Source organism: Oncorhynchus clarkii, chromosome 28 (genome assembly GCF_045791955.1).
Source record: "Oncorhynchus clarkii lewisi isolate Uvic-CL-2024 chromosome 28, UVic_Ocla_1.0, whole genome shotgun sequence".
Classification (NCBI taxonomy): domain Eukaryota; kingdom Metazoa; phylum Chordata; class Actinopteri; order Salmoniformes; family Salmonidae; genus Oncorhynchus; species Oncorhynchus clarkii.
The window spans coordinates 3,252,942-3,280,325 of NC_092174.1; the positions used below are offsets into that span (position 1 = coordinate 3,252,942).

Sequence of the window (27,384 nt, forward strand, 5' to 3'; positions counted from 1 at the left end):
TGTCAAATGTTTTCTATAATCAATCCTCAGGTTGTTTTTACAATATATAAACCGATAATATTTCAACCGGGACTGTAGCTTCTTCAATAGGAGAGAGAGAGAAAATGTCTGCTCCAAACTGTTGCGCATGCAAAATGCTGCTGGCACCCAACCATCCAATGACGCGATGTGATCTTTCTCGCTCATTTTTCAAAATAAAAGCCTGAAACTATGTCTAAAGACTGTTCACACCATGGGGAAGCCATAGGAAAGGGAATCTGGTTGATACCCCTTTAAATGGAGTGAAGGCAGGCTATGAAACAGAGAGCTTTCAGGAAAAACAGCACTTCCGGACTGCCTGTTACGCGCACTTTCGCCTGCAATATCAGTTCTGTTATACTCACAGACAATATATATATATATATATATATATATATATTTTTTTTTTATTTTATTTTTTTTTTAACCCTTTTTCTCCCCAATTTTGTGATATCCAATTGTTTTTAGTAGCTACTATCTTGTCTCATCGCTACAACTCCCGTACGGGCTCGGGAGAGACGAAGGTTGAAAGTCATGCGTCCTCTGATACACAATCCAACCAAGCTGCACTATTTCTTAACACAGCGCGCATCCAACCCGGAAGCCAGCTGCACCAATGTGTTGGAGGAAACACCGTGCACCTGGCAACCTTGGCTGGCGCGCACTGCGCCCAGCCCGCAACAGGAGTCACTGGTGCGCGATGAGACAAGGATATCCCTACCGGCCAAGCCCCCCTAACCCGGACGACGCTAGGCCAATTGTGCGTCGCCCCGCGGACCTCCCGGACGCGGCCGGTTACGACAGAGCCTGGGCGCGAACCCAGGGTCTCTGGTGGCACAGCTGGCGCTGCAGTACAGCACCCTTAACCACTGCGCCACCCGGGAGGCCTCACAGACAATATTTTGACAGTTTTGGAAACTTTAGAGTGTTTTCTATCCTAATCTGACAATTATATGAATATTGTAGATTCTGGGCCTGAGAAATAGGCAGTTTCATTTGGGTACGTTTTTCATCCAAACATCAAAATACTGCCCCCTGCACTCAACAGGTTAATAGTAAAACAACTAAATTGGATGTTGTAAATCCATGTTGTAAATGCTTAAACCACGTCAAGAGACCACAGAGAATATTTTTTTTTTTCCAAGTGTGTAGTTAGTGTAGTTACTCTTTAATTCCACTGTACAGGCACTTAGGACTGTTGTTTGATTAGAGGTGTTTCTGTAGCACATGAGATGGAGTTTGCAAAAAAAAAGTATCTAGATTGTTGCAAATAATCATGATATCATTCTGCCAGGTAGGCATAGGTTAGTTAACATTTCATTCTTAAAAGCTGTTGGGGGGGTTCTAAGCTGACATATGGAATTATTTTAAGATGGTCATAATTTGGATAATTTAGCTATTTGATTTTGAATTTTAGGACCCCTTTAGGTATCAAAAGAAATATATGTATTTTTGGGGGGGATATAATATTGAGTATGGTCTTTACTACTATAGCCCAGAGAAACGCATTTAATAACACATTCATAAATGGCAAAAAAGCTACATAAAAAACAAGGTATTGACGTGCTTGTCCTTTATCTAGGAGACATAAGAATGCTCGTATTGTGTTTTTTGTAATTTTTACACATAACCACTTGTTTTGGTAGGCACAAACTTCCTTCATACTTCCCGCGACAGTTGTGGGGGTCGTAGAGCAAAACAGAGAACACCATCGTGTTCCCTTTCCACAGTGGGGTCACATTAGTTTGTAGCCCAAACAGTTCGGACTCAGTTCGGCATATCAACTGTACCGACATCAGACGAGTCCCCTGACACTTGTGGGGGTCGTAGAGCAAAACGGAGAGTATCCCCTTTCCATAGAGTGGTCATAATAGTTTGTAGGTCAAACTGTTCAGAAGCTACAGACGTTTTCGTGAGAAGACCGATTTTCGGGATGTCTCACGGTCTCACAATGCAAAGTGAATTCTGGAACATTCACACGTAAGGCCTACAATCGTGTACACTTTGCTGTGCCTAAAATGTGAAGAAATAATAGTTTATCAACAATTTAAGCTTAACATTCTGATCTGTTCCATCAGCCTTACTAATTAATTGATAATTGATATACTTCCACTAAACTACTTTGATACGCATCCTAAGAAGTGAGTATACACAAAGCTCACTGAAAAATACACTATATATACAAAAGTATGTGGACGCCCCTTAAAATTAGTGGATTTGGCTATTTCAACCACTCCCGTTGCTGACAGGTGTATAAAATCGAGCACACAGTCATGCAATCTCCATAGACAAACATTGGCAGTAGAATGGCCTTACTGAACAGCTCAGTGACTTTCAACGTGGCATCGTCATAGGATTCCCCGGTCAACTGTAAGTGCTGTTGTTATGAAGTGGAACCGGCTAGGAGCAACAACGGCTCAGCCACAAAGTGGTAGACCACATAAGCTCACAGAATGGGACCGCCGGAGGGTGCTGAAGCGCGTACAGCGCAAAAATCATCTGTCAACGGTTGCAACACTCACTATCGAGTTCCATACTGCCTCTGGAAGCAACATAAGCACAATAAATGTTTGTCGGGAGCTTCATGAAATGGGTTTACATGGCCGAGCAGCCTCACACAAGCCTAAGATCATCATGCGCAATGCCAAGAATTGGCTGTAAAGTTCGCTGCCATTGGACTCTGGAGCAGTGGAAACGCGTTCTCTTAAGTGATGAATCACGCTTCACCATCTGGCAGTTTGACGGATGAATCAGGCTTTGGCGGGTGCCAGAAGAACGCTACTTGCCCCAATGTATTGTGCCAACTGTAAAGTTTTGTGGAGGATGAACAATGGCCTCGGGCTGTTTTTCATGGTTCGGGCTAGGCCCCTTAGTTCCAGTGAAGTGAAATATTAACACTACAGCAACACTACAGCATACAATTACATTCTAGACGATTCTGTGCTTCCAACGTTGTAGCAACAGTTTGGGGGAAGTCCTTTTCCTGTCTCAGCATGACAATGCCCCCGTGCACAATGCAAGGTCCTGCTCAGAGCCCTGACCTCAACCCCATCGAACACCTTTGGGATGAATTGGAACGCCGATTGCGAGCCAGGCCTAATCGTCCAACATCAATGCCCGACCTCACTAATGCTCTTGTGGCTGAATGGAAGCAAATCCCCATAGCAATGTTCCAACATCTAGTGGAAAGCCTTCCCAGAAGAGTGGAGGCTGGTATAGCAGCAAAGGGGGGACCAACTCCATATTAATGCCTGTGATTTTGGAATGAGATTTTCGATGAGCAGGAGTCCACATACTTTTGATTTTGTAGTGTATATTAGGGTTTTATTTTTCATCTTTTTTTTGGACAAATGTTAAAAATGTTCCTTGTCTTTGACATTACAGAGTATTTTGTGTTTATCGTAAGATAACAAAATGTGCAAAAAGTCAAGGGAGTGAATACTTTCTGAAGGCACTGTAGTTAGACAAGTTAGCTACTCTAAATTGATTGATAGTCTGAAATTGCTTCTTGGTAGCTAGTTATGAGGTTGGGAGTTTGGGGACCTATCTGGAGTAGCTAAAGCCAACTTCATAAAATTGCTAGGTGGCTAGTAGAATTGCAGAGAAACAATTTTTTTTTTTATAGATTTATCGGCATGACGCCTCTGTCATCTTGCTAGGTGCACACTTGAACTAAAGTGTAACTACACCCAAAAATCTTCAGACCTAGTTTCAGACCTAAAAAGTGGTTTCCTGATGTGGTTTTAGCATTGTTGTGGACTTTCAATTTTGCTGTGCGATTGAGAGCAAAAACCTGAAAAACCTGAGAAAGAAAATTGTAAAATAGAAATCTAGAAAAACAAAACTGACAAAACTGAATTTGGGGAAAAACTATACGAATAATTGTTTTTATAACGAAAACAGATTTATGTAAATGTATAGTCTACGTACAATCAGAAGGAGATTATACTTAAGACTGATATAAGTCTTATATTCATTTTTCAAGATACCCTTACTTCATTTTTCAGTTTTAATAAAAAACATATTTTTTTCTGTTTTAATAAAATACAAAGACAAGTTTAAAATCGAAGACAGGTTTAATGTTAAAAATGATTAATGTTGATCTTACTTAGAAAATAGTCCTGATCATATAGGCCTGGATCTAGATGATATCCAAAACAACTGACACTGAATTCATACATTTTCAGTAAATGTAATTGTAATTTTAAATCCTCCACTCTTTTCGCTTCCCAGGTTACTGGAACGTCACAGTTTACGGCCGGAAGCACTCGTACCGTCTCTACACCAAGCTCCTGAACGAGTCCACGCGCTGGGCCAGCGCCATGCAGAACGTCATCGACACCAAGGCCCCCATCAACACCCCCACCCAGAAGCTCATCCAGGACATCAAGGTTTTTCAATCATTTTTAAATAAAAATTAATGAAAAAACTAAGTCACTCTGGAAACATCCCTGACAGCCATGATTATGTGTATTTATATAATAGTGATAGATTTATTTAGAGAAATAATTAGATTGAAGCGTCCTTTACTCCTCTCCGATGAGATTGTCATGTCATTCTGTATCCATAGGAGAACTGTCTGAACTCCGAGGTGGTGGAGCAAATCTATAAGAGGAACCCCATCCTGCGCTACAGCCACCACCCGCTCCACTCGCCACTGCTGCCCCTGCCCTACGGAGACATCCACATCAGCTGTAAGATCGCACACTATGCTCCTTTCATTATGCACCCGCTCCCTCCCTCACCAACATCACCAACTGATAGCAACCTCTTTCTTTCCCTCTACATGCACACACATGCATCTCTCTCTCTTTCTCTCTCAGACACACACACAATTTGTATTTCTCGCTCTCGCTCTCACTTTTCACCAACTGACAGTAACCTCTTCCCTTTACCCAAAACAGCATTGAAAATCTAGGGCCACACGCAAACACACACACACACACACACACACACACACACACACACACACACACACACTATAAGTACATTAGACATGTCCTGTTCTGAAAATATTGAGTTATTATCTACAATTGTCCCTTACCTACCCCCTTTCCCCTCTGCAGCCCTGAGGAACAAGGGCTACACGACACTCCAGGACGAGGCGCTCAAGATGTTCAACTTGCTGCAGCACCTGGAGGGTGTTACCGACCCCGTGACCATCATCCAGGGTGTGCTGCAGACGGGCCAGGAGCTGAGGCCCCTGAGGGATGAGCTCTACTGCCAGCTGGTCAAACAGACCACTCGCCCCCCACAGCCCTGCAGCCCTGGGAACCTGTGCAGCTGGAGGATCCTGGCATGCATGTGCTGCACGTTCATGCCATCGCGCGGAATCCTCAAGTACCTCAAGTTCCACTTCAAGAGGTGAGAGGGCCCAGTGTTGTAGCAAATATGACATTTGGTCAGTCTTGATTTCTGTTGAACGACACATTAGAAGGATCAGAGTGTTGTGGGCCGCACATGCTGGGTATTTTTGATAGCTGATAGTAAAACACTTTGCATAAAACCATCTGCTTAATGAGCAGGAGCACTTTATATGATGGGGGTAACACCTTATTGGAACAAGTCATGACACCTTAATGAGTGTTGCAATATTATTCATAACACCTTTATGGGCGTTGCAATATTATTCATGACACCTTTATGAGCGTTGCAATATTATTCATGACACCTTTGTGAGCGTTGCAATATTATTCATAACACCGTTGAGTGTTGCAATATTATTCATAACACCTTTGAGTGTTGCAATATTATTCATGACACCTTTGAGTGTTGCAATATTATTCATAACACCTTTATGAGTGTTGCAATATTATTCATAACACCTTTATGAGTGTTGCAATATTATATTATTCGTAACACCTTTATGAGTGTTGCAATATTATTCATAACACCTTTATGAGTGTTGCAATATTATATTATTCGTAACACCTTTATGAGTGTTGCAATATTATTCATAACACCTTTATGAGTGTTGCAATATTATTCAAAACACCTTTATGGGTGTTGCAATATTATTCATAACACCTTTATGAGTGTTGCAATATTATTCATAACACCTTTATGGGTGTTGCAATATTATATTATTCATAACACCTTTATGAGTTTTGCAATATTATTCATGACACCTTTATGGGCGTTGCAATATTATTCATGACACCTTTATGGGCGTTGCAATATTATTCATGACACCTTTATGGGCGTTGCAATATTATTCATGACACCTTTATGAGCGTTGCAATATTATTCATGACACCTTTATGAGCGTTGCAATATTATTCATGACACCTTTATGGGCGTTGCAATATTATTCATGACACCTTTATGAGTGTTGAAATATTATCATAACACATGAGTTGCAATATTATTCATAACAATCGTCATAACACATTTATCATCATTCATAAAACATTTTTAAATTAAAGTCCCTTCGAATAGCTCTTTAGTCATCAGTACAACGGAAATTCATGTTTTTACTGTCACAGTACCCAACCTCCTGACACACTATTTACGCACCAGTCTGGGAGCACCGGCTAAGCCTCTGAATATTACCCAGGTAGCAGTTTAGGGGTTGCTCAGGGCCACAATGGCAGTAAGGCTGAGGTGTCAATTTCCGGAGGACGATGTTATATATTTTGTTTTTAATTTATTTTATTGAACCTTTATTTAACTAAATAAATTCCTTGAGGGCCATGTATCTGCTGGTTTTTGTTATCTCCTTTAAATCATTTTCCAATGAAGACCTAAACAATCAGGTAAGTAGAGTTCCTAACTAATCAATGACCTTAATTGATCAATCAAGTATAAGGTAGGAGAGAGAACTTGCAAGACACTCAGCCATCCAGGAATTGAGTTTGGCATCCCTGCCTAGGGGTTGGAATCAGACCTCGGTGTAAATTGTGTATTTCAAATACTATAGTGCTTCTCAAACCTCTCCTCGGGGGCTCCCAGACATTTCACAGTTTTGCTGTAACCTCAAACTAGCACACCTGATTCAATTAGGTAAGGGCTTGATGATTAGTTGACCAATTGAATCAGGTTTGCTTGCTCTGGAATAGTTCAAATACGGCTGGGGGTTCCTGAAGAGAGGTTTGAGAAAGGCTGCTCTAACTAGCTGTGCTTGATTATTGAGCTTGCCTGGCACAATGGAACCATTGGAATAGTCCAAAAAGTACTATTTGATCCCAGGTCTGGATGTCACCAGAGCAATTGATGTCATTGTAACATGTTGAGACCTGAAGTTAATGCCTTGGCTTTAGCTCAGCAGAGGCTAAGACAGTCTTGTGGTGTGCAGGACTAACCCAGTAACACCAAACCATCAGGCTCACTCCCACTAGATTTCTACTGGAATTACTGAAAAGAAAAACATATATTTTCAAGGTTCCTTATGAATGATGTTGAATAAATGTGTTATGAAGGATGTTATGATACCGCAGCATTCACAAAGGGGTCATGAATAGTGTTATGTATAGGTGTTATGAGGGCATTATCTATACCGTCTTCATATAAAGTGTTACCAAATGACCACGTCACATTCATAGATGTGAAATATGGTGGGAGCTAGCAGGTCAGGTAGAATTCACATCTGGTATAGCACATCCTGAAATGGCTATTTCCAGGTCATGAAAGTAATGCTTCATTAGTATCGCAGAGCCTTAAAACTTAACAAAAGCATAACAGGGCTCCCCCTCTGTTTCTCCTCCAGGGCTCGGGAGCTCTTCCCGGGCATGGAGATAGAACGCTACGCCTCATTCGGCCTGGATTCCCTGAGGAAGACGCGTGGCCGGGAGTACGTACCCTCCCAGGAGGAGATCCGGGCCGTGGTGGCACGCCAGGATATGACCACCACGGTGCACTGCCATGGCGGAGGCTCCTGCAAAATCACCATCAACTCTCACACCACCGCCGGAGAGGTGAGAGCCGGGGAGGGAAACAAGTTGGGAGTTTAGGGTTGTGGTGATCCAACGGTAATGGGTAACGGACTGCAATAACCTTAACCAAAATAAAACATATCTGTCTACAGTGTGCTGAATACCGGAGGTAAGTTAGCTGAAGATAACCACCGTAAAATGCTAAAAGTTTACTTTTTTTGTCCCGTTTTTGTTACTTTGACTCATTTGTTTGATCGCTTACTTCACAGTTGATAACTGTGTGTATGTGTCCCAGGTGGTGGAGAAGCTAATACGGGGCTTGGCCATGGAGGACAGCAGGAACATGTTCGCCCTGTTTGAGCACAATGACACCACTGACAAAGCCATTGAGAGCCGCACAGTGGTGGCTGACGTCCTTGCCAAGTTTGAAAAGTATGTTTGTGTGATAAAGTGTGTGTGTGTCAGTGACGTGCGGTGGCTGAGTAGGTACAGGGTATTATCAAAGCCAGATTTACTCAACAGATAGCTCCAACAATAAATCTACATTGAAATAAAAGGCAGAAATCAAAAATACTACATCAAGGTAAATAAAGCAAACTCGACCAAACAATGGCGAAAATGAGAAAATTAAGCTTCAAAGGAAAATCTTTTATAACGGTAGCTGAGGATTCAGCACTGGTGAATGGATAGCGCTGGGGCAGGTTAACTCTATGGTGCAAAGTGGACAGCATCTTTGTCTAGCCAGCTATAATTATTTCAGTTTGTGGACAAGCCAGGAGACGGTTTGTGGGCACAGGTCATTTCACACACACACACCGATTACATTTTGCAAGTTTGAATACACCAATAAACCGTTATTCACATGTTCATTCAACAGTAGCCTAACCTGCAAATTGCTAAAGAAAATGCATTTAGTCCTACCTTAGTCCTATTTTGTCAGGTTGTTTTTGCTCACTAGCTAGCTTTTTTACTGAGTTGAAGGGATGCACGCCAAATTATGTTGACACGCCCAAATAATGTTGAAGCTTTCAAGACAATACTAATGCACAAAATATGAACTTTGCTCAATGCAACAAAGGAAGCTAGTATAAACAGCAAGGCCTATGCATTGAGTGGAGTAAGGAATGGCTGCGCATGTCAACGATTTGACTAGATGGGAAGGTACAACGAGAGATTTTGATGTAGTTTCAGCAAATGTTGGTATTTTGGGCATAAAAGCCCCTTAAAACATTTGTTCTTTCTTTTAACACCTATTTTATTAGCCTACCCTGACTGCCCTGGTGTGTGTGTGTGTTTATGAACAGTACTAGTAACACTCACTCATCTTTTCCAGGCTCTCTGCAAGTCAAGATGAGACCAAGACAGGCTGGAAGTTCTATTTTAAGCTTTACTGCTTCTTAGACACAGATAATGTACCCAGGGACTGTGTTGAGTTTGCCTTCATGTTTGAGCAGGTATGAACCAGCAAAAAAATATCCATCCACACTGTTTTTGTCTGTCGGTCGGTCTACATACTTTAAATTATCAAGATCCGTAATTGTTGTTGGCTGTGTGTCTGCCAGTCTAAACGTTAATCCGATGATAACAGCTTGTCAAAGACAATCTCTTTCACTACCCCACACTCTTTTTCCTCTTTCCTCCTTTCTCTTTCTCTTGTCCTCCTCCAGGCCCATGAGGCGGTGATCAGAGGCCATTACCCAGCCCCGGAGGAGACCCTCCAGTTCCTGGCTGCCCTAAGACTACAATACCTCCTCGGAGACTACAACCCCCAAGCTACCGTGCCCGAAATGTCTCAGGTGTTCCCTATGACTCGGTTGCGTGCCCGCATCCAAAATTCCGCCAAGACTTTCTCCCCGGCCACTGGTTTGGGCATGGGGTCAGTGGTGGACCGTTCCGATGGAACCTTGGAGAAGAAGCGCTCCAGCTTCTTGGAGGGAACGCTAAGGCGTAGTTTCAGGAGCGGCTCAATGAGCCGCCAGAAGTTGGAGGAGGAGAACACGCTCGAGGCCTGGATGAGGGAGGAGATAGCGGCAGCACGAGCCAGCCTGGTGGACAAGTGGAAGAAGCTGCAGGGGATGAACCAGGAGCTGGCCATGGTGAAGTACATGGCCCTGGTCAAAGAGTGGCCCGGCTACGGATCCACGCTCTTCGAAGTGGAGGTGAGTGGCCCTTACCAAACAGTGGTTTACATATTTAGCACAGGGTTTCTTACACCGTTTTGTCTGGGATCCTCGGTCATTTTGCATTTTTGTTCTACTCTACCACTATCACACCTAGGTTGTGTTCATTAGGGCACACAATGGAAAATGTAAAAAAACAAAATCCGGAAAACTAATTGATTTGTGTTTCCCTGTTGATTCAGTCTGTTTTCTTACGTTTAGTGCCTTTTGAACACAATCCTGATTCAAGGGCTTGATGAGGATGCATAGTGTTCGACTGAAACAAAGAAATAACGCCCAGATCCGGACCGAAATGGAAAACTCTATAAAGTGAATCACCATAATTTACCCATTTCTCCTACTCATACCATGTCTCCTTCTTGTCTCCTTTCCTAGTCCTGTGACGGGGCATTTCCAGTGGAGCTGTGGCTGGGGGTGAGCAGGGAGGCCATCTCGGTGTATAAGCGTGGCGAACCCTGGCCCCTGGAGGTCTTCCCCTATGAGCTCATCCTTTCGTTTGGGGCCCCACTGCCAAATGCCTACAAAATAGCCGTGGAGGGCCGCGAACTGCTCTTCGAGACCAGTCTGGTATGTTAAGCCACCCATGATCCCATTTGTGCATTATATAGGCTGTTATAAGGAGCCATGGTGGTAATGGAATGTTTTTTAATGCAATGTAATAATGGTACACGGTATTATAATTATACGTCCATAGAAAGTGTTGCAAACCATTTTCTGTTATACAGCGACTGTGTCAACTGTAAGGTCCTAACTGCGCCTCCTTCACTCTTTCCCCAGGTTATGGACATTGCCAAGCTGATGAAAGCATACATTAGTATGATCGTTAAAAAGCGCTACAGCAACTCTGCATCCATCAGCAGCTACGGTAGCCAGTGTAGCACCTGGTGAGGTGTCGTCTAAGACCTTTCACCTTTCATCACTTAGCAGAGGGCTGGGGGAGGTTGAGTCCTGCGACAGCCTTGTCAGGACACCTTTCCCTCAGTGTTTTGGAGAAACGTGATTTTGAACACTCTGGGCCAGACTGACTTTCTCATGGCTCTTATTGCTAACCAGCTAGCTTTGTTTTTCTTATGCTAACATGCTACCATTACAAGGGCTTTTGTTACAGGGTGAGACTAGTGTTACTGGGGTGGTTCCTATGAGTGTGCGGAGTTGGGGCATGGCCAGTCAGAATCTAGAAGGGTTCAAGGTATTAGTCGTCCCTAACCACAGATCTAGGATCAGATTACCCAACCCCAAACCCCAGATTAAAAAATAATAATAAATCTGACCCTGGACCAGCGGTTAGGAGAAACTTCTACCAACTCACGAGTACCATGTTTGGTTCTTCTAATGGATGAAACCTCAATTGGACGCCCACTTCTAAGCTTTGGAAATTTCGGGCCCTTCCCGATTGTTAAGGAACCATCTCTTTTATTATCAAGAAATGGAAATATGCAACTCAACTCAAATTATTTTCAAGTGGCATTTTTAAATATATAATGATTGTTGAAAGGGGAACATTGCCAGTGATTAAAGGGTTAAAAGTGCTTGGAATAAGCCCTTAAAATAGCAGACTGCTTAGCGGCACCCCATCCTTACAGACGGTAAATCATTGGAAATTAATTATTTGATTTAATGAAAATTTCCCCCTCGTACAAATAAAACATTTGTTCAGCTTTCTGGGTATACCAATTTTCTCAACTCAAGTTGTGTCATCTAACAGGTCCAAGCAGGAATGCATGATAAATCGATTTTGATGTGAAATAGGCATACCTAAACCAGTGAGTGATTGGCATGAATTTTGGATTGACAATTAGGCTATTGTTGCTAGAATATTACTGTCAAAATAGGGCTTCAGAATTGCAGATTTATTTTGTTTAATAGAGAGAAATTTACTTGTCTACAAATAGGCTATCACACTTGGGGCTAATCACTGAGGGAGGGGAAACTCGAAACAAAAACGCTCCACAATTATTGCATTCTTCTCTTCCCTTCTCTCCATCTAGACTACTCGGCGCACACAGGGAAAAACGGGGCAAGGCAAACACTTTCATGCAGGAATCAATATTGTATTGTTGGACCAAATCAGAGTTTTAGCTGCCCCAAAAATATAAAGTTTTGAGTGAAGTGACCTGCTAAAATTTGTAGTTTGCATGGATGCGTCCACTTCAAAGTGTGGAAGTGGAATTTCCACATCTCCAGTGTGTCTACAAAGGACTGTTTCAGGCCTAGTGCTTATTTGACTCATTATATGCCTCGCTTTATTTGACAGCATTATTTGAAAGGATTTTAGGCCTAGTGCTTATTTGACTCGTGCTTTTTTAACTCATTATATACCTCACTTTTAAGAGTTGGGGGACATCAGGGCAGCGGGTCATGAGATACTGCTGAAGATTTTACCCACTGCCTGCCATAGACTATAAGCGTAGCAGTGCAGTTTATACTGTACTGCATGTTGCAAATGTAATATTACTATTGTGAGGCCTAATTGCCATGGTAATTAGGAATGTCCAGTCAATTATGGCCCACAAATGTACATCTTAACTTACATCAAATGCTTTATGACAGCATAATCTCCCATAGCGGTGCCAATCCAAACCCCCCAAAAATTGAAAATATTAAAAATAGAAAGGGCCCAATTTTATCAGATCCGCTTTAGCCGACATTTGCATATCGGTTGTTTTGGATATGTCGGAGCTAGAACCACATCAAATCCACAAGAAGCTCTGTGCGGTAGGCTATTGTGGAAATTGCCATTGGATGGACCGAGTCGCATTAGTAATAATCCTATGCAGCCTCTACACTTCGATTAGGCTGATACAAATCCTTATTGTTGCTTGACAGCTCTTAATGTAGTTACACCTCAGACACCGGCAAAACACCAGCTATGTAGGCGTCAGCTGTCGCCTGTTCACACTTGATCCGATTGAATCCTAGCCTGAGAGCTCCTTTGAATCAGATCCGCTTTAGCCGACATCGTTTTTTTTGCTGTGTCGTTTTTGCGGTGTCGGAAGTGGCACCGCATTAGAGCTGTCAAAAAAAAAATATTGGATCCCAGCGTTACTCCTAAAGCGTACATCGCCATATGCTGCAGAGTCGCATGAACAGAAATCCCATATGCATCTGTGTTTACAAGTTCAAACACTGGAATGTGAGATGTAATCTACACCTCAAATAGGATGATAGAAATCCTCATTCGTTTAATGATTTTTCAATTTGAGGGTAATCATTTCTATATAACCTACACCTTCTCGTTCGGAACTTCTAACATGAGTGGGGCGGGTGTGGCTTCGTGACAATGATCGCAAGAGCAGCTGTTTACCGATTTATGGCTCCAATGCAGTTCCACCTCCAACACCGCCAAAACATCTACTATGTGGATGTCTGCCATTGCCGGTTAACACTTAATCTGATTGAACATAATGTAGGTCGTAGTTAGTTTAAAGTCCTCGTTTTTATTTAGAAGACTTTGGACTAGTGAGCTTTGCAGCCCAAAGGACACTTACCTGATGGGCTAGTAAGGGAAGGGGCCTAACTTTCTAACTAGGGACCCAAGAGTTTTTTACGCCTCCTGCGGACTGGGCGAGAAGTAGATCGTCTGCGTCTGGGCATGATTATTGCTATACCCACTGAGTAGCTGGACCCATGCTTTTATAGGCTTTGCCTTAGGAGTGAAATTACTTCATAATGGCACTGACATGATGCAATAGCAACAGTGCCATTCCAAACACAAAAATCTGGAAACAAGACAAAGATTCTGAAAATTGGCCAAAAATGCTAGGAGTAGACCCTCCCTTCAGCTTAGAAAGCTTAGTGTATTATAATATAGATAGGGCAGCTTGGTCCAAAATAATCACGTTTACTTTAAACATCTGGACGAAAAACACAGCAGTACATACTCAAAAGATCTCCAGCTTGGAAGTTGCTTCATTATTTCCCTCTACCAGCAAAGTTCTCGTAAAGTTCCTGCAAGGTTGCTTTAACATAAGCGACACCCCACAGCATTTCACTGGAACTCCGCGGGCGGTAGCTCCACCCAAAGATATGCAGGATTCTTCCTCAGTGCCTTGTTGTATATTATGTACACGTGTTCTTTTTCAATGGATTTGGTTTTAACCGTCTATAAAATTCTCTAACTGAACCACAAAGAAATATATGAGATTACCATGTTATTTTTCTCCCAAAGTCATTTTCAAAGCTTACAGTGAAAGTATAACAACGGTATACAATACTGGTCTTGGTCGGTGTATCTTTTTTTCCCATTTGTATTAGCTGTGTTATGTATTAAAGGATGATTCTAGCAATAAATGAATACCTATTTACTCAGGTGTCTGTGTTGAGTTATTTTATGTGTATTTTAACAGTATTCAGGATTAGAGGAGACAATCTGACTAACTTGTAATCAGACAAAGAAATTACAACATAAATTCATTGTCATGATTCACTCTCCTCATCTCTGCACTGTGATGGCTGATGTGTAAGCTGTCTGGTGCATAATGGCTACCATGTCATCACCCAGGTGGTTACTACATATTGCTCATGGATGTAGTGTTTCCCCCGTACAACGTTAATGAAGTGCTTCGAGCATCGAGGAAAATTGTATATAAATCCAACCAATATCATAAAACAAAATTGTAAGACTAAAAAATCTGGTAGTTAAAGACCAGTGACTACATATGTAAACCACCCAACGTGCATTTGTTTGCTGATTCTGTACTTAATGAGCCGAATGCAGTGCTTATTCCTAAACACATGCTCAAGCAGAATCCCATCTCTAACATACTAGAAACAGTATTTATCAATGCCCATTCAACAAAAGGTTTGTAGAAAAACACTTACCACCTTTGACCTGGGAATTAAGTGAGAGAGAAAACCAACTTTAAGAAAAGTAAATTGAACTCCAGGAGTGGAATTTTCCTTGATGAAAAATAACCATGAATCGTCAATCAGATGCAACTTCTACTACAGCCTCGTCTTGATTTTATTTTTTATTTCACCTTTATTTAACCAGGTAGGCTAGTTGAGAACAAGTTCTCATTTGCAACTGCGACCTGGCCAAGATAAAGCATAGCAGTGTGAACAGACAACACAGAGTTACACATGGAGTAAACAATTAACAAGTCAATAACACAGTAGAAAAAAAAGAGAGTCTATATGCATTGTGTGCAAAAGGCATGAGGAGGTAGGCGAATAATTAAAATTTTGCAGATTAACACTGGAGTGATAAATGATCAGATGGTCATGTACAGGTAGAGATATTGGTGTGCAAAAGAGCAGAAAGGTAAATAAATATAAACAGTATGGGGAAGAGGTAGGTAAAATTGGGTGGGCTATTTACCGATAGACTATGTACAGCTGCAGCGATCGGTTAGCTGCTCAGATAGCAGATGTTTGAAGTTGGTGAGGGAGACAAGTCTCCGACTTCAGCGATTTTTGCAATTCGTTCCAGTCACAGGCAGCAGAGAATTGGAACGAAAGGCGGCCAAATGAGGTGTTGGCTCTAGGGATGATCAGTGAGATACACCTGCTGGAGCGCGTGCTACTGGTGGGTGTTGCCATCGTGACCAGTGAACTGAGATAAGGTGGGGCTTTACCTAGCATGGACTTGTAGATGACCTGGAGCCAGTGGGTCTGGCGACAAATATGTAGCAAGGGCCAGCCGACTAGAGCATACAGGTCGCAGGGGTGGGTGGTATAAGGTGCTTTAGTAACAAAACGGATGGCACTGTGATAAACTGCATCCAGTTTGCTGAGTAGAGTGTTGGAAGCTATTTTGTAGATGACATCAACGAAGTCGAGGATCGGTAGGATAGTCAGTTTTACTAGGGTAAGTTTGGCGGCGTGAGTGAAGGAGGCTTTGTTGCGGAATAGAAAGCCGACTCTTGATTTGATTTTAGATTGGAGATGTTTGATGTGAGTCTGGAAGGAGAGTTTACAGTCTAGCCAGACACCTAGGTACTTATAGATGTCCACATATTCTAGGTCGGAACCATCCAGGGTGGTGATGCTAGTCGCACGTGCGGGTGCAGGCAGCGAACGGTTGAAAAGCATGCATTTGGTTTTACTAGCGTTTAAGAGCAGTTGGAGGCCACGGAAGGAGTGTTGTATGTTGTACTCATAGCTTACCACCCAATGAGAAGAACTCTACACATCAACACATTTTTAACCAAACCTATTCTAGTATATCAAAAAAACAATCACAATCAAAGTCATCAAAAGCATGTCAAAATATGTGCCTAAAAAGAGTGCGCACGTGCGGCTATTCTGTGAAGAGCGGTTAACAAAGAAATAAGTCCTCCTATATGCTTAATTGCCGCTTATATTCCACTAATGGACTGGATGGTTCTTGAACTCAGACAAATATTGGGGGGAAAATCATTTGCATGGAAGCATGTGCCTCAAATGATCAATATACACTACATGACCAAAGGTATGTGGACACCTGCTTGCCGAACATCTCATTCCATATCGGGGGCATTAATATGGAGTTTGTCCCCCCTTTGTTGATATAATTGCCTCCACTCTTCTGAAAAGGCTTTCCACTAGATGTTGCCAGATAAGACCAGTGGGCCTGCCGGCAAGATAGTAACACTTAGTCTGCCATATAGTACTAGTTGTTCAGCCACATTGGACCAGTCGGCTAGGTCCCGCAGGCCACACAGCCTACAAGCCACATATAAATTTTTAAAAGTCTACTACATCCATGTAATATAGCCTACAACATATGAAGAAAATGTATTTCAAAAGAATAGAATAGCATACTCTGAGTTATGTTAGGTCCTGATCTGGCTATGCCATATGGCTGTGAGGTACACTAGTTCATTTAGCAGACAAGATTTGGTTAGAATTCTGTGGCATGATTTTATATTGTTTTATAGTATGAAGAATACAATTGAACAAAGCTGAATAAAATAGAAAGGATATTTTCTACAAACGATTTGAGTGTGCACATGCGGCTATTCTGTGTTGAGCAGTTAACAAATAAACAAGTCCTCCTATATGCTTAATTTAGTGTTATTAATGTAACTTTAGTTGTTCTACAAACGTAGGGATATATGTTTTGATTTGTAATACATTGTAATGCTTCATGATGCGACGCTAAGGATGATTTACAGCTCAGGCTGTAAACTTCATCAGTATCTCAATCACAATTTGACAAGCACTTGATAATGCCATTGAATTTCCTTTTTGTGTGGCCATAAAGCACCCCAAAATAATCCATGCCTTTTGCGGCCCGTGGTCATTGTTCCCTTCTCCCTGAGTGCTCTGAAGCACCTCTCACTCACATGGCTCTCCTTCACCTCTCACAGGCTACAAGTGAAGACAGACACTTCAGGGACGCAACTGTGCGTGTCCTTATTCAATTCCGATGTGTATAAATGAAGACGTTGGAAGAACTGTCCACACTTACTTTTCGTCAGCCAACAAGATGAGTAAGGCCTAAGGAACAGCAAAACCACTAGCCTATGTCAATCTACAAACCCCCATAGTACAAAAGTCGACCCATTCTATTCTGTGCGAGAAATAAATATTTCTAACATATTTTGGGACAGTTGTGGGATGCGATAGATCCCAAATAAATATGGACTAGCATCAAAAAAAATACTTTCTACGCAATGAGGCTGACGTTTACCTTAAAAGGTGATGAACTATTAGGCTATTTCGTCACATAAGCACAGCAATGTACACACTGCAGTACACTATAAACGTGAATGTTCCATTATTGTGAAAACACCATTATCAAAAGTGATCGCAAATGTGATAATGCATGTAATGCTTTTATTATAAAGGTGCATTTTTATGGTGAAAAGGATCCTCCCCAAACTTGCATACATAAGCAGCGTGTGAGTTTCAAGTTAAGCTCTATACACCTTGGAAGGCAGATTCATTTTAAGAAAAGTTAATTGGACACTATAGTTATGATACAAACCTTATCAAAACATATGGGCTACATGAGGTGTGTGACTATGATTCTAAAAGTCGAGAAAAAAAAGGCATTGTTTCTTGCCTTACGCTGGGCATCATTCACAAGTGGCGGCAGGGTAGCCTAGTGGTTAGAGCGGTGGACTAGTAACCGGAAGGTTGCAAGTTCAAACCCCAGAGCTGACAAGATAGAAATGTGTTGTTCTGCCCCTGAACAGGCAGTTAACCCACTGTTCCTAGGCCGTCATTGAAAATAAGAATTTGTTCTTATTAACTGACTTGCCTAGTTAAATAAAGGTAAAAAATAATATATATATATATATATATATCTCATTCACAAGTGATATGCTAATATTGTCACCCATCTTGTTTTTAAATATACTAAATAGTATATATGTGAAATTTGTTATGATTTAGAATGGACCATTATCATGCACCTGTCTTGAAACAGGGGCAGGAGAAAAAGTACATGTCATCTATGTACTTAAATAGCGAATGGAGGACTCTTTTCCCGTGGTTCATTTTCGTGCCAGCCAGGTAGGCTATACTCCTGTTGTAAAGAAAAGCAATGTGCTTAATATTAGGAAAGTTGAGAAATAAATATAGCAGACCAAGCCTATAGAAAGCTGGTGGGAACCTGCTCTTGTAGCTAGGGGGCAGAATTTTCACTTTTGGATAAATAGCATGCCCAATTTCAACTTCCTGCTACTCTTCTGGGAAGGCTGGATGTTGGAACATTGCTGTGGGTACTTGTTTCCATTCAGCCACAAGAGCATTAGTGAGGTCTGGCATTGATGTTAGTCATAGCTGGCAGTCGGCGTTCCCATCATACACCTTTGGGTGGAGGTCAGGGCTCTGTGCAGGCCAGTCAAGTTCTTCCACACCAATCTCAACAAACCAATTCTGTATGGACCTTGCTTTGTGCACAGGGTCATTGTTATGCTGAAACAGGAAAGGTCCTTCCCCAAACTGTTGCCACAAAGTTAGAATCACAGAATCAAGTCATTGGATGCTGTAGTATTAAGATTTCCCTTCACTGGAACTAAGGGGCCTAGCACGAACCATGTAAAACAGCCCCAGAAGATCATTCCTCCTCCACCATGCGTTACAGTTGACTTTACAATGAATTGGGGCAGGTACCATTCTCCTGGCATTCGCCAAACCCAGATTTGTCTGTGTACGTATGCCTCTTGGTGGAGGGAACGCAACGCCCTGCGGAGTGAAAGAGGTATGTGTTCGTAGGTGCGGGGAAGGACGACAGAGGCTGAGAAAAGTTACCGTTTACAGGAAATGTATTTCCTTCACACGGTAAAGTGGGGAAAAGGGGCTGGACGGAACCAAAACAAAGAAAGTAGAAGTTACCTTACCTACCCAAAACGTATCTATTGTTAGGACCACCTGGCGTGCTAACCATAATACAGTGGTTGGTCCGCCCAGGTCTTACCTAGTGTGGGTTATGTATGCCCGTTATATATGCCCACAGGCCTCTTGCCTAAACACTCCCAACGTGCCTTCCCCCCGGGAACAAATGACCAAATCACCAAACTCAGTGAACATTCCTCTGCAGGAGCGGCATTCCTCTGCAGGAGCGGCTACAAAATACTTTACAACAACACTTTCAGCCCAACAACCAACAAAGCACATACAAAGAAGCTCTCTCCTAACAAAGGAACACTGGCTTTTCAAGCTGCAGAAGGAGTCGGTAATTGATGAGCCAGCTGTTTCCCCTGACGAGAGGGCGGGGTCAGAGCGCCAATCTGCAATGGGGCCGACCAATCTGCTGCTTGGAATCCAGGAAGCCATCCTGAAGTACACACGCATACAAACCCACAACACAGAAACTGGGGAACGTAACACTCCGTTGGACTGCCAAATGGTGAAGTGTTTCCACTGCTCCAGGGGCCAATGGCGTCGAGCAGTACACCACTCCAGACAAAGCTTGGCATTGCGCATGGTGATCTTAGGCTGTGTGCGACTGCTCTGCCATGGACACTCATTTCATTAAGCTCCTGACAAACAGTTATTGTGCTGACTTTAGTTCCAGTGGAAGTTTGGAACACGGTAGTAAGTGTTGCAACCGAGGACAGAATTTTTTACGTGCTATGCATTTCAGCACTCGGTGGTCCCGTTCTGTGAGCTTGTGTGGCCTACCTAGACGTTTCCACTTCACAATAACAACACTTAAAGTTTCACAGTGAAAGTCACTGAGCTCTTCAGTAAGGCCATTCTACTCGATTTTATACACCTGTCAGCATCGGGTGTGGCTGAAATAGACAAATTCACTCATTTGAAGGGGTGGCCACATACTTTTGTAAATGTAGTGTAGCTTCAGCCGGCCAGATTGGTCTGGTCGGCCCGGACCGATCAAGTTCCTTGCCCAAACATTGTCTCCTCCGACCAATCTGGCCAGCTGGCCGACTGAACCTATCTGGCTGGCTAACTAGATCCATTTTATTTATTTTTTTTTTATTTCACCTTTATTTAACCAGGTAGGCTAGTTGAGAACAAGTTCTCATTTGCAACTGCGACCTGGCCAAGATAAGGCATAGCAGTGTGAACAGACAACACAGAGTTACACATGGAGTAAACAATTAACAAGTCAATAACACAGTAGAAAAAAGGGGAGTCTATATATACATTGTGTGCAAAAGGCATGAGAAGGTAGGCAAATAATTACAATTATGCAGATGTAAAGGTAGAGATATTGGTGTGCAAAAGAGCAGAAAAATAAATAAATAAAAACAGTATGGGGATGAGGTAGGTGAAAATGGGTGGGCTATTTACCAATAGACTATGTACAGCTGCAGCGATCGGTTAGCTGCTCAGATAGCAGATGTTTGAAGTTGGTGAGGGAGATAAAAGTCTCCAACTTCAGTGATTTTTGCAATTCGTTCCAATCACAGGCAGCAGAGAACTGGAACGAAAGGCGGCCAAATGAGGTGTTGGCTTTAGGGATGATCAGTGAGATACACCTGCTGGAGCGCGTGCTACGGATGGGTGTTGCCATCGTAACCCTCCATCTGTCTGGCTGGCCGAATGTACCTATCTGGCAGGCCGACTGGTACTAAATGACCTGCTGGCCAACCTTATCTGGCCGACTGGTCCAACTGGGCGGCCGACTGGTATAAAATGGCAGGCCGGTTGACTGTTTCAATTTGGCTAACCGACTGGTACTTAACTCAGCAAAAAAATAAACTGCCCTTTTTCAGGACCCTGTCTTTCAAAGATAATTCGTAAAAATCCAAATAACTTCACAGATCTTCATTGTAAAGGGTTTAAACACTGTTTTCCATGCTTGTTCAATGAACCATAAACAATTAACGAACATGCACCTGTGGAACGGTTGTTAAGACACCAACAGCTTACAGACGGTAGGCAATTAAGAAAAGTTAAAAGTTAGGACACTAAAGAGGCCTTTCTACTGACTCTGAAAAACACCAAAAGAAAGATGCCCAAAGCCTCTGCTCATCTGCGTGAACGTGCCTTAGGCATGCTACAAGGAGGCATGAGGACTGCAGATGTGGCCAGAGCAATAAGTTGCAATGGCCATACTGTGAGATGCCTAAGACAGTGCTACAGGGAAACAGGACTGACAGCTGATCGTCCTCGCAGTGGCAGACCACATGTAACAACACCTGCACATGATCGGTCCATCCGAACATCACACCTGCGGGACAGATACAGGATGGCAACAACAACTGCCTGAGTTACACCAGGAACGCACAATCCCTCCATCAGTGCTCAGACTGTCCACAATAGGCTGGTATAGGCTGGACTGAGGGCTTGTAGGCCTGTTGTAAGGTAGATCCCTGCCAGACATCACCGGCAACAACGTTGCCTATGGGCGCAAACCCACTGTCGCTGGACCAGACAGGACTGGCAAAATGTGCTCTTCACTGACGAGTCACGTTTTGTCTCACCAGGGGTGATGGTCGGATTCGTGTTTATCATCGAAGGAATGAGCATCACAGAGGCCTGTACTCTGGAGCGGGATCGATTTGGAGGTGGAGGGTCCGTCATGGTCTGGGGCAGTGTGTCACAGCATCATCGGACTGAGCTTGTTGTCATTGCATCATCAGATTGAAATTGCTAACAAGCTCAACACAGTGCGTTACAGGGAAGACATCCTCCTCCCTCATGTGGTACCATTCCTGCAGGCTCATCCTGACATGACCCTCCAGCATGACAATGCCACCAGCCATACTTCTTGTTCTGTATGTGATTTCCTGCAAAACAGGAATGTCAGTGTTCTGCCATGGCCAGCGAAGAGCCCGGATCTCAATCCCATTGAGCATGTCTGGGACCTGTTGGATGTTCAGAGACACATTATTCAATTTCTGTTAGTCACATGTCTGTGGAACTTGTTCAGTTTATGTCTCAGTTGTTGAATCTTATGTTCATACAAATATTTACACATGTTAAGTTTGCTGAAAATAAACGCAGTTGACCGTGAGAGGACGGTTCTTTTTTAGCTGAGTTTATATGACCTTCCGGCTGACCCTATCTGGCAGACCGGCCGACTGGTCCTATCTGACAAGCCGACTGTTATTATATGGCTGGCCAGCTGACTAGTCCTACTTGGCATGCCAGCTGGACTTCTGACCGGTCGACTGATCCTATCTGGCCAGCCTACTGGTCCTATCTGGCTGGCCAACTGGTACTATCTGGTCGGCCGGACAACCCTATCTTGCCAGTAAGCTTGTCTTATCTGGCAGGCTGATCCATTGGCTACTCTGTTAAAGATATCAATTTGAAGCAGTTCTGCGGCACTTTTCAAACTCTCTCAAGAGCTCCCAGACCCTATCTGGCCAGCTTGTACTATCTTTAGATGGTTCTCCCAGTCAAAAAGCTAAGATTCAAAGTGAGATTCGGAAGTTTACATACCTTAGCCAAGTACATTTAAACTCAGTTTTTCACAATTCCTTTAATCCTCGTATAAAGTTAGGATCACCACTTTATTTTAAGAATGTGAAATGTCAGAATAATAGTAGAGAGAATGATTTATTTCAGCATTTATTTCTTTCATCACATTCCCAGTGGGTCAGAGGTTTACATACACTCAATTAGTATCTGGTAGAACTGCCTTTAAATTGTTTAATTTGGGTCAAACGTTTCAGGTAGCCTTCCACAAGCTTCCCACAATACGTTGGGTGATTTTTTTTCCCCATTCCTCCTGACAGAGCTGGTGTAACAGTCAGGTTTGTAGGCCTCCTTGTTCCCACAGGCTTTTTCAGTTCTGCCCACAAATTTTCTATGGGATTGAGGTCAGGGCTTTGTGATGGCCACTTCAAAACCTTGACTTTGTTGTCCTTAAGCCATTTTGCCACAACTTTGGAAGAATGCTTGGGGTCATTGTCCATTTGGAAGACCCATTTGCGACCAAGCTTTAAATTCCTGACTGACTTCTTGCGATGTTGCTTGAATATATCCACAGCATTTTCCCTCCTCATGAAGCAATCTATTTTGTGAAGTGCACCAACCCCTCCTGCAGCGGAGCACCCCCACAACATGATGCTGCCACCCCCGTGCTTCACGGTTAGGATGGTGTTCTTCTCCCCCTTTTTCCTCCAAACATAAAGATGGTCATTATGGCCAAACAGTTCTATTTTTGTTTCATCAGACCAGAGGACATTTCTACGAAAAGTACAATCTTTGTCACCATGTGCAGTTGCAAACCGTAGTCTGGCTTTTTTTATGGCAGTTTTGGAGCAGTGGCGTCTTCCTTGCTGAGCGTTTTGTTTGGTTATGTTGATATAGGACTTGTTTTACTGTGGATATAGATACTTTTGTACCTGTTTCCTCCAGCATCTTCACATGGTCCTTTGCTGTTGTTCTGGGATTGATTTGCACTTTTCGCACCAAAGTACGTTAATCTCTCAGAAACAATGTGTCTCCATCCTGAGCGGTATAATGGCTGCGTGGTCCAATGGTATTTATAATAGCGTGCTTTTGTTTGTACAGATGAACGTGGTACCTTCGGGCATTTGGAAATTGCTCCCAAGGATTAACCAGACTTGTTGAGGTCTACAATTCTTTTTCTGAGGTCTTGGCTGATTTCTTTTGATTTTCCCATGATGTCAAGCAAAGAGGTACTGAGTTTGAAGGTAGGCCTTGAAGTACATCCACAGGTGCACATCCAATTGACTCAAATTAAGTCAATTAGCCTATCAGAAGCTTCTAAAGCCATGACATCATTTTCTGGAATTTTCTAAGCTGTTTAAGGGCACAGTCAACTTAGTGTATGTAAACTTCTGCCCCACTGGAATTGTGATACAGTGAAATAATCTGTCTGTAAACAATTGTTGGAAAATGTTTGTGTCAAAACATTTGTGTCATGCACAATGTAGATGTCCTAACTGACTTGCTAAAACTATTCTTTGTTAACAAGAAATGTGGAGTAAACGAGTTTTAATGACTTCAACCTAAGTGTATGTAAACGTGACTTCAACTGTATATACCGTTATGTTGAGTTACTACGTTCTCTTTTTTTTGTTGCATATATTATCAATTGGTCAGTTGGTTAGAGAGTCTCGCAAATATCACAATATATCCACTGTATATATGAATCGCGCAAAGTTGGTTTCTGTCATGTTCAAACAAAAACCCACTAATTAATTGTTGACAATAGAGCCTCAGACAATGCAGGCATGAAGTTTGTGAAGAGCAACTACAGAAATGTATAGTCAACTGAAGTCAAATCTTTCGTGGCCTTTAATCAGATGGTTTTGGTGGAATTCAGTCATCATGGAAGCTGAAATTGGTCAATATTGATCCCCATAATGCAACACACTTTGGAAGGCGGTGACCAATACTGACCAAGTGAGACATCTAGACAGAAACTATTTATTGAAGTAACTTTACAAGCACCAATTATGTTAAATTTAGACTGAATATTTTCTAGTTATGGTAAGGCAGGTATAATTATTTAGCAGATTAGAATAGACGTGGTTAAAATAAAAGGAATATAGCATATGCTGTTTACAGGAAACTCACTATCTGCGTGGACGAAGGAATGCAGTGATTCATATTTTTTGTAATAGACAATGGAACTCAAAATGTGTGATGTTAACAACAAAACAAATCAGAATGTGCAAATAGTCAGAAATGATTCGCAAGGAAGACGGATCCTTTTGAAAATGAAAGTGGTTGAATAACAGATTTGGCTCATTAATCTACATGGTCGAAATCAGGATTATCCATACTTCTTGGAAAATATGTATACCAATTTAATGAATTTACAGGCAACAAACGTTCAAATCATTATGGTGGGAGACCTTAATGGACCGTAAAGGAAATCACCCTACAAACTATCACCGTGCCCTGAAGAGAGCAAAAATATTAAAGACAGAAATAGCAATATTTGGAGATTTCCACATGGACGGGGATATTGGAAAAGCTATTGGAGGACAAAAATCGTTTGTAACTGAATTTTTTCAGGACAATATAGTGTGAGCGGACCAAGTCGTTTTGAGGTTGCTCTGATAGCGGAAAGGTGGAATAAATGAGTCAGGAGCAGGTTCTTAATTGAACAAAGTTCTCTATTGAGGTATTTCTTTCTCAAACCCGCCAACACAATCAAGGATGATCTCACAAGGAAAACACAAATCTTCTTTACAAGAACAAGGAACACAAGGCTTCAAACTATAACATAAATCACGTGTGTGTCACTGCCTTAAATACCTGTTCGTGGAGAGCGCCCTTCGGGTGGTGGTCCGGATCCGTGGTGGCCATTCCCAAGAGGTAGTTTGTCCTCTTCTCCCTTCCGAAAGGTACGTCCTCTCCTTTGTAGAAGCAAACACTCTTCTCTTCCTCCAGTCCCCCTCACTGCTGGTTCCCTCCTCTCTCTTGTAGGGGAAAGAGAATAGATCATTACTACTGTCAGCTGTGCATAATTGCCTCTGATCACCTTGACTCACATGCCGGGCTGGGCTACTATCGGTGGAACCAGCCTGCCCTCTGGTGGTACTTCCACATACCTTCCCCCTCAGGACCGGACCAGAAGGCCGGGTGCCAGACACGCCGTCAAAGTAGCGTCGGGACAGCACGTCCGCATTCCCGTTCCTCCCATCCAGCCCCCTGGATGACATGGAAAGAGAACGGTTGAAATGCAAGAAACCATCTGGCTATTCTGTTGTTATTGTTTCTCTTACCAGGCCATCCACGTTAGGGGAGCGTGGTTAGTAACGAGGGCAAAACTACACCAGAGTACGTAGTACCGGAGATAATCAAGGGCCCACTTAATGGCCTCTTTCTCTACGGTAGCATATCTCTGTTCACCGATCACTGAGCTTCCTACTTATGAAGAGAATAGGCCTCTCTGCTTCAGCTTCACCCTGAGCTAGGATGGCCCCGAGCCCCATATCCCAGCCCTGCACAATGAACTCTTGGGAGAAGTCATTCGCCTGCAGGACGGGATCAGAGCAAAGGCTATCTTTTAGAAACTGGAAGGCGTCTTCTGTCTTGTCCTTCCATGCTACACGGTTTGGCAGGTTTTTCTTGATGAGGTTTGTGAGGGGGGTGGCAATGGTTGCATATACAGGGATGAAACGGCGATAATATCCCGTTATGCCCAAGAAGGCTCGGACGTCTGGGGCCGAGGCCAGTCCCGAATTGCCTTTGCCTTGGCCTGTGGGCGTATTTTTCCACTTCCCACGATGTATCCCAAGTATTCTGCATCAGACAGACCCAGGCAGCATTTTTTGGGGCTCCTGCTGGAGATGACGGAGGGCGAGACTGGAGTGGCTACAACTGTGGGAAGGAAGGGCATTTTTTAAGACACTGTCCTGGAGCAGGAGAAGCCCAAGGAGAGTGGCCGTCCCCACCTGTGGGCATTCAGGTGAACAACCCATTTGGAAGAGGAGGTGGACGAGGTGGCTACCAATCATAGAGGCAGAAACAGAAGAGACAAGTGAAGAAAATGATGAAGAACCAAAAACAACCTGTCAAATGCTAAAATTGACCACCTTGTCAACCCAAAACCCTTTTTATTGACATTTTAGGTAATAAACTTAAAATTCTGCAGTCTCAGTGTTGAACATGTCTGCCCTGTCTGTCTCCCCATCAAAGAAAACAATGCACAGTTGGAACGTCTGGAATTCCCTATGAAGAATGTTTGACTTTTCCCATGGACTTGGAGTAGGGAGAGGGCAAATGGAGACACGGAATCCTGTACTCCTTTGCCTGCCAGTAAATTTGTTAGGAAGAGATTTAATGTGTAAAATGAATTGATCTATTGCCTGTACTGAAGAAGGGTTGTCATTGGGATAGAGAGAAAATGTAATCTTCCCGTGCCTGATAACTGATTGGCACCTAAATGATCAACATGTTGAGGGACAGCTGAGAGAGCAATCCCTCTCTTCACCGTTGCATGCTAACTGGGTAGTGTCTAAATATACATACATGGTACTGCC

At 42.8% G+C, this 27,384-nt stretch overlaps 2 protein-coding genes across 2 annotated transcripts in view; both read left to right on the plus strand.

Annotated features, from left to right (window-relative positions):
- Positions 1 to 12,660, plus strand: part of LOC139386658 (myosin X) — a 261,409-nt gene extending 248,749 nt beyond the window's left edge. The window contains exons 32-40 of the mRNA XM_071132429.1: positions 4,252 to 4,409; positions 4,589 to 4,712; positions 5,085 to 5,382; positions 7,724 to 7,931; positions 8,185 to 8,321; positions 9,223 to 9,343; positions 9,557 to 10,048; positions 10,445 to 10,636; positions 10,847 to 12,660. Coding sequence (XP_070988530.1) covers positions 4,252 to 4,409; positions 4,589 to 4,712; positions 5,085 to 5,382; positions 7,724 to 7,931; positions 8,185 to 8,321; positions 9,223 to 9,343; positions 9,557 to 10,048; positions 10,445 to 10,636; positions 10,847 to 10,957 — 1,841 coding nt within the window. The 3' untranslated portion in view covers positions 10,958 to 12,660. The remainder of the gene's footprint in view (positions 1 to 4,251; positions 4,410 to 4,588; positions 4,713 to 5,084; positions 5,383 to 7,723; positions 7,932 to 8,184; positions 8,322 to 9,222; positions 9,344 to 9,556; positions 10,049 to 10,444; positions 10,637 to 10,846) is intronic.
- Positions 1 to 27,384, plus strand: part of LOC139386660 (RAN binding protein 9) — a 371,620-nt gene that overhangs the window by 127,410 nt on the left and 216,826 nt on the right. The gene's annotated exons all lie outside the window — the stretch shown is intronic.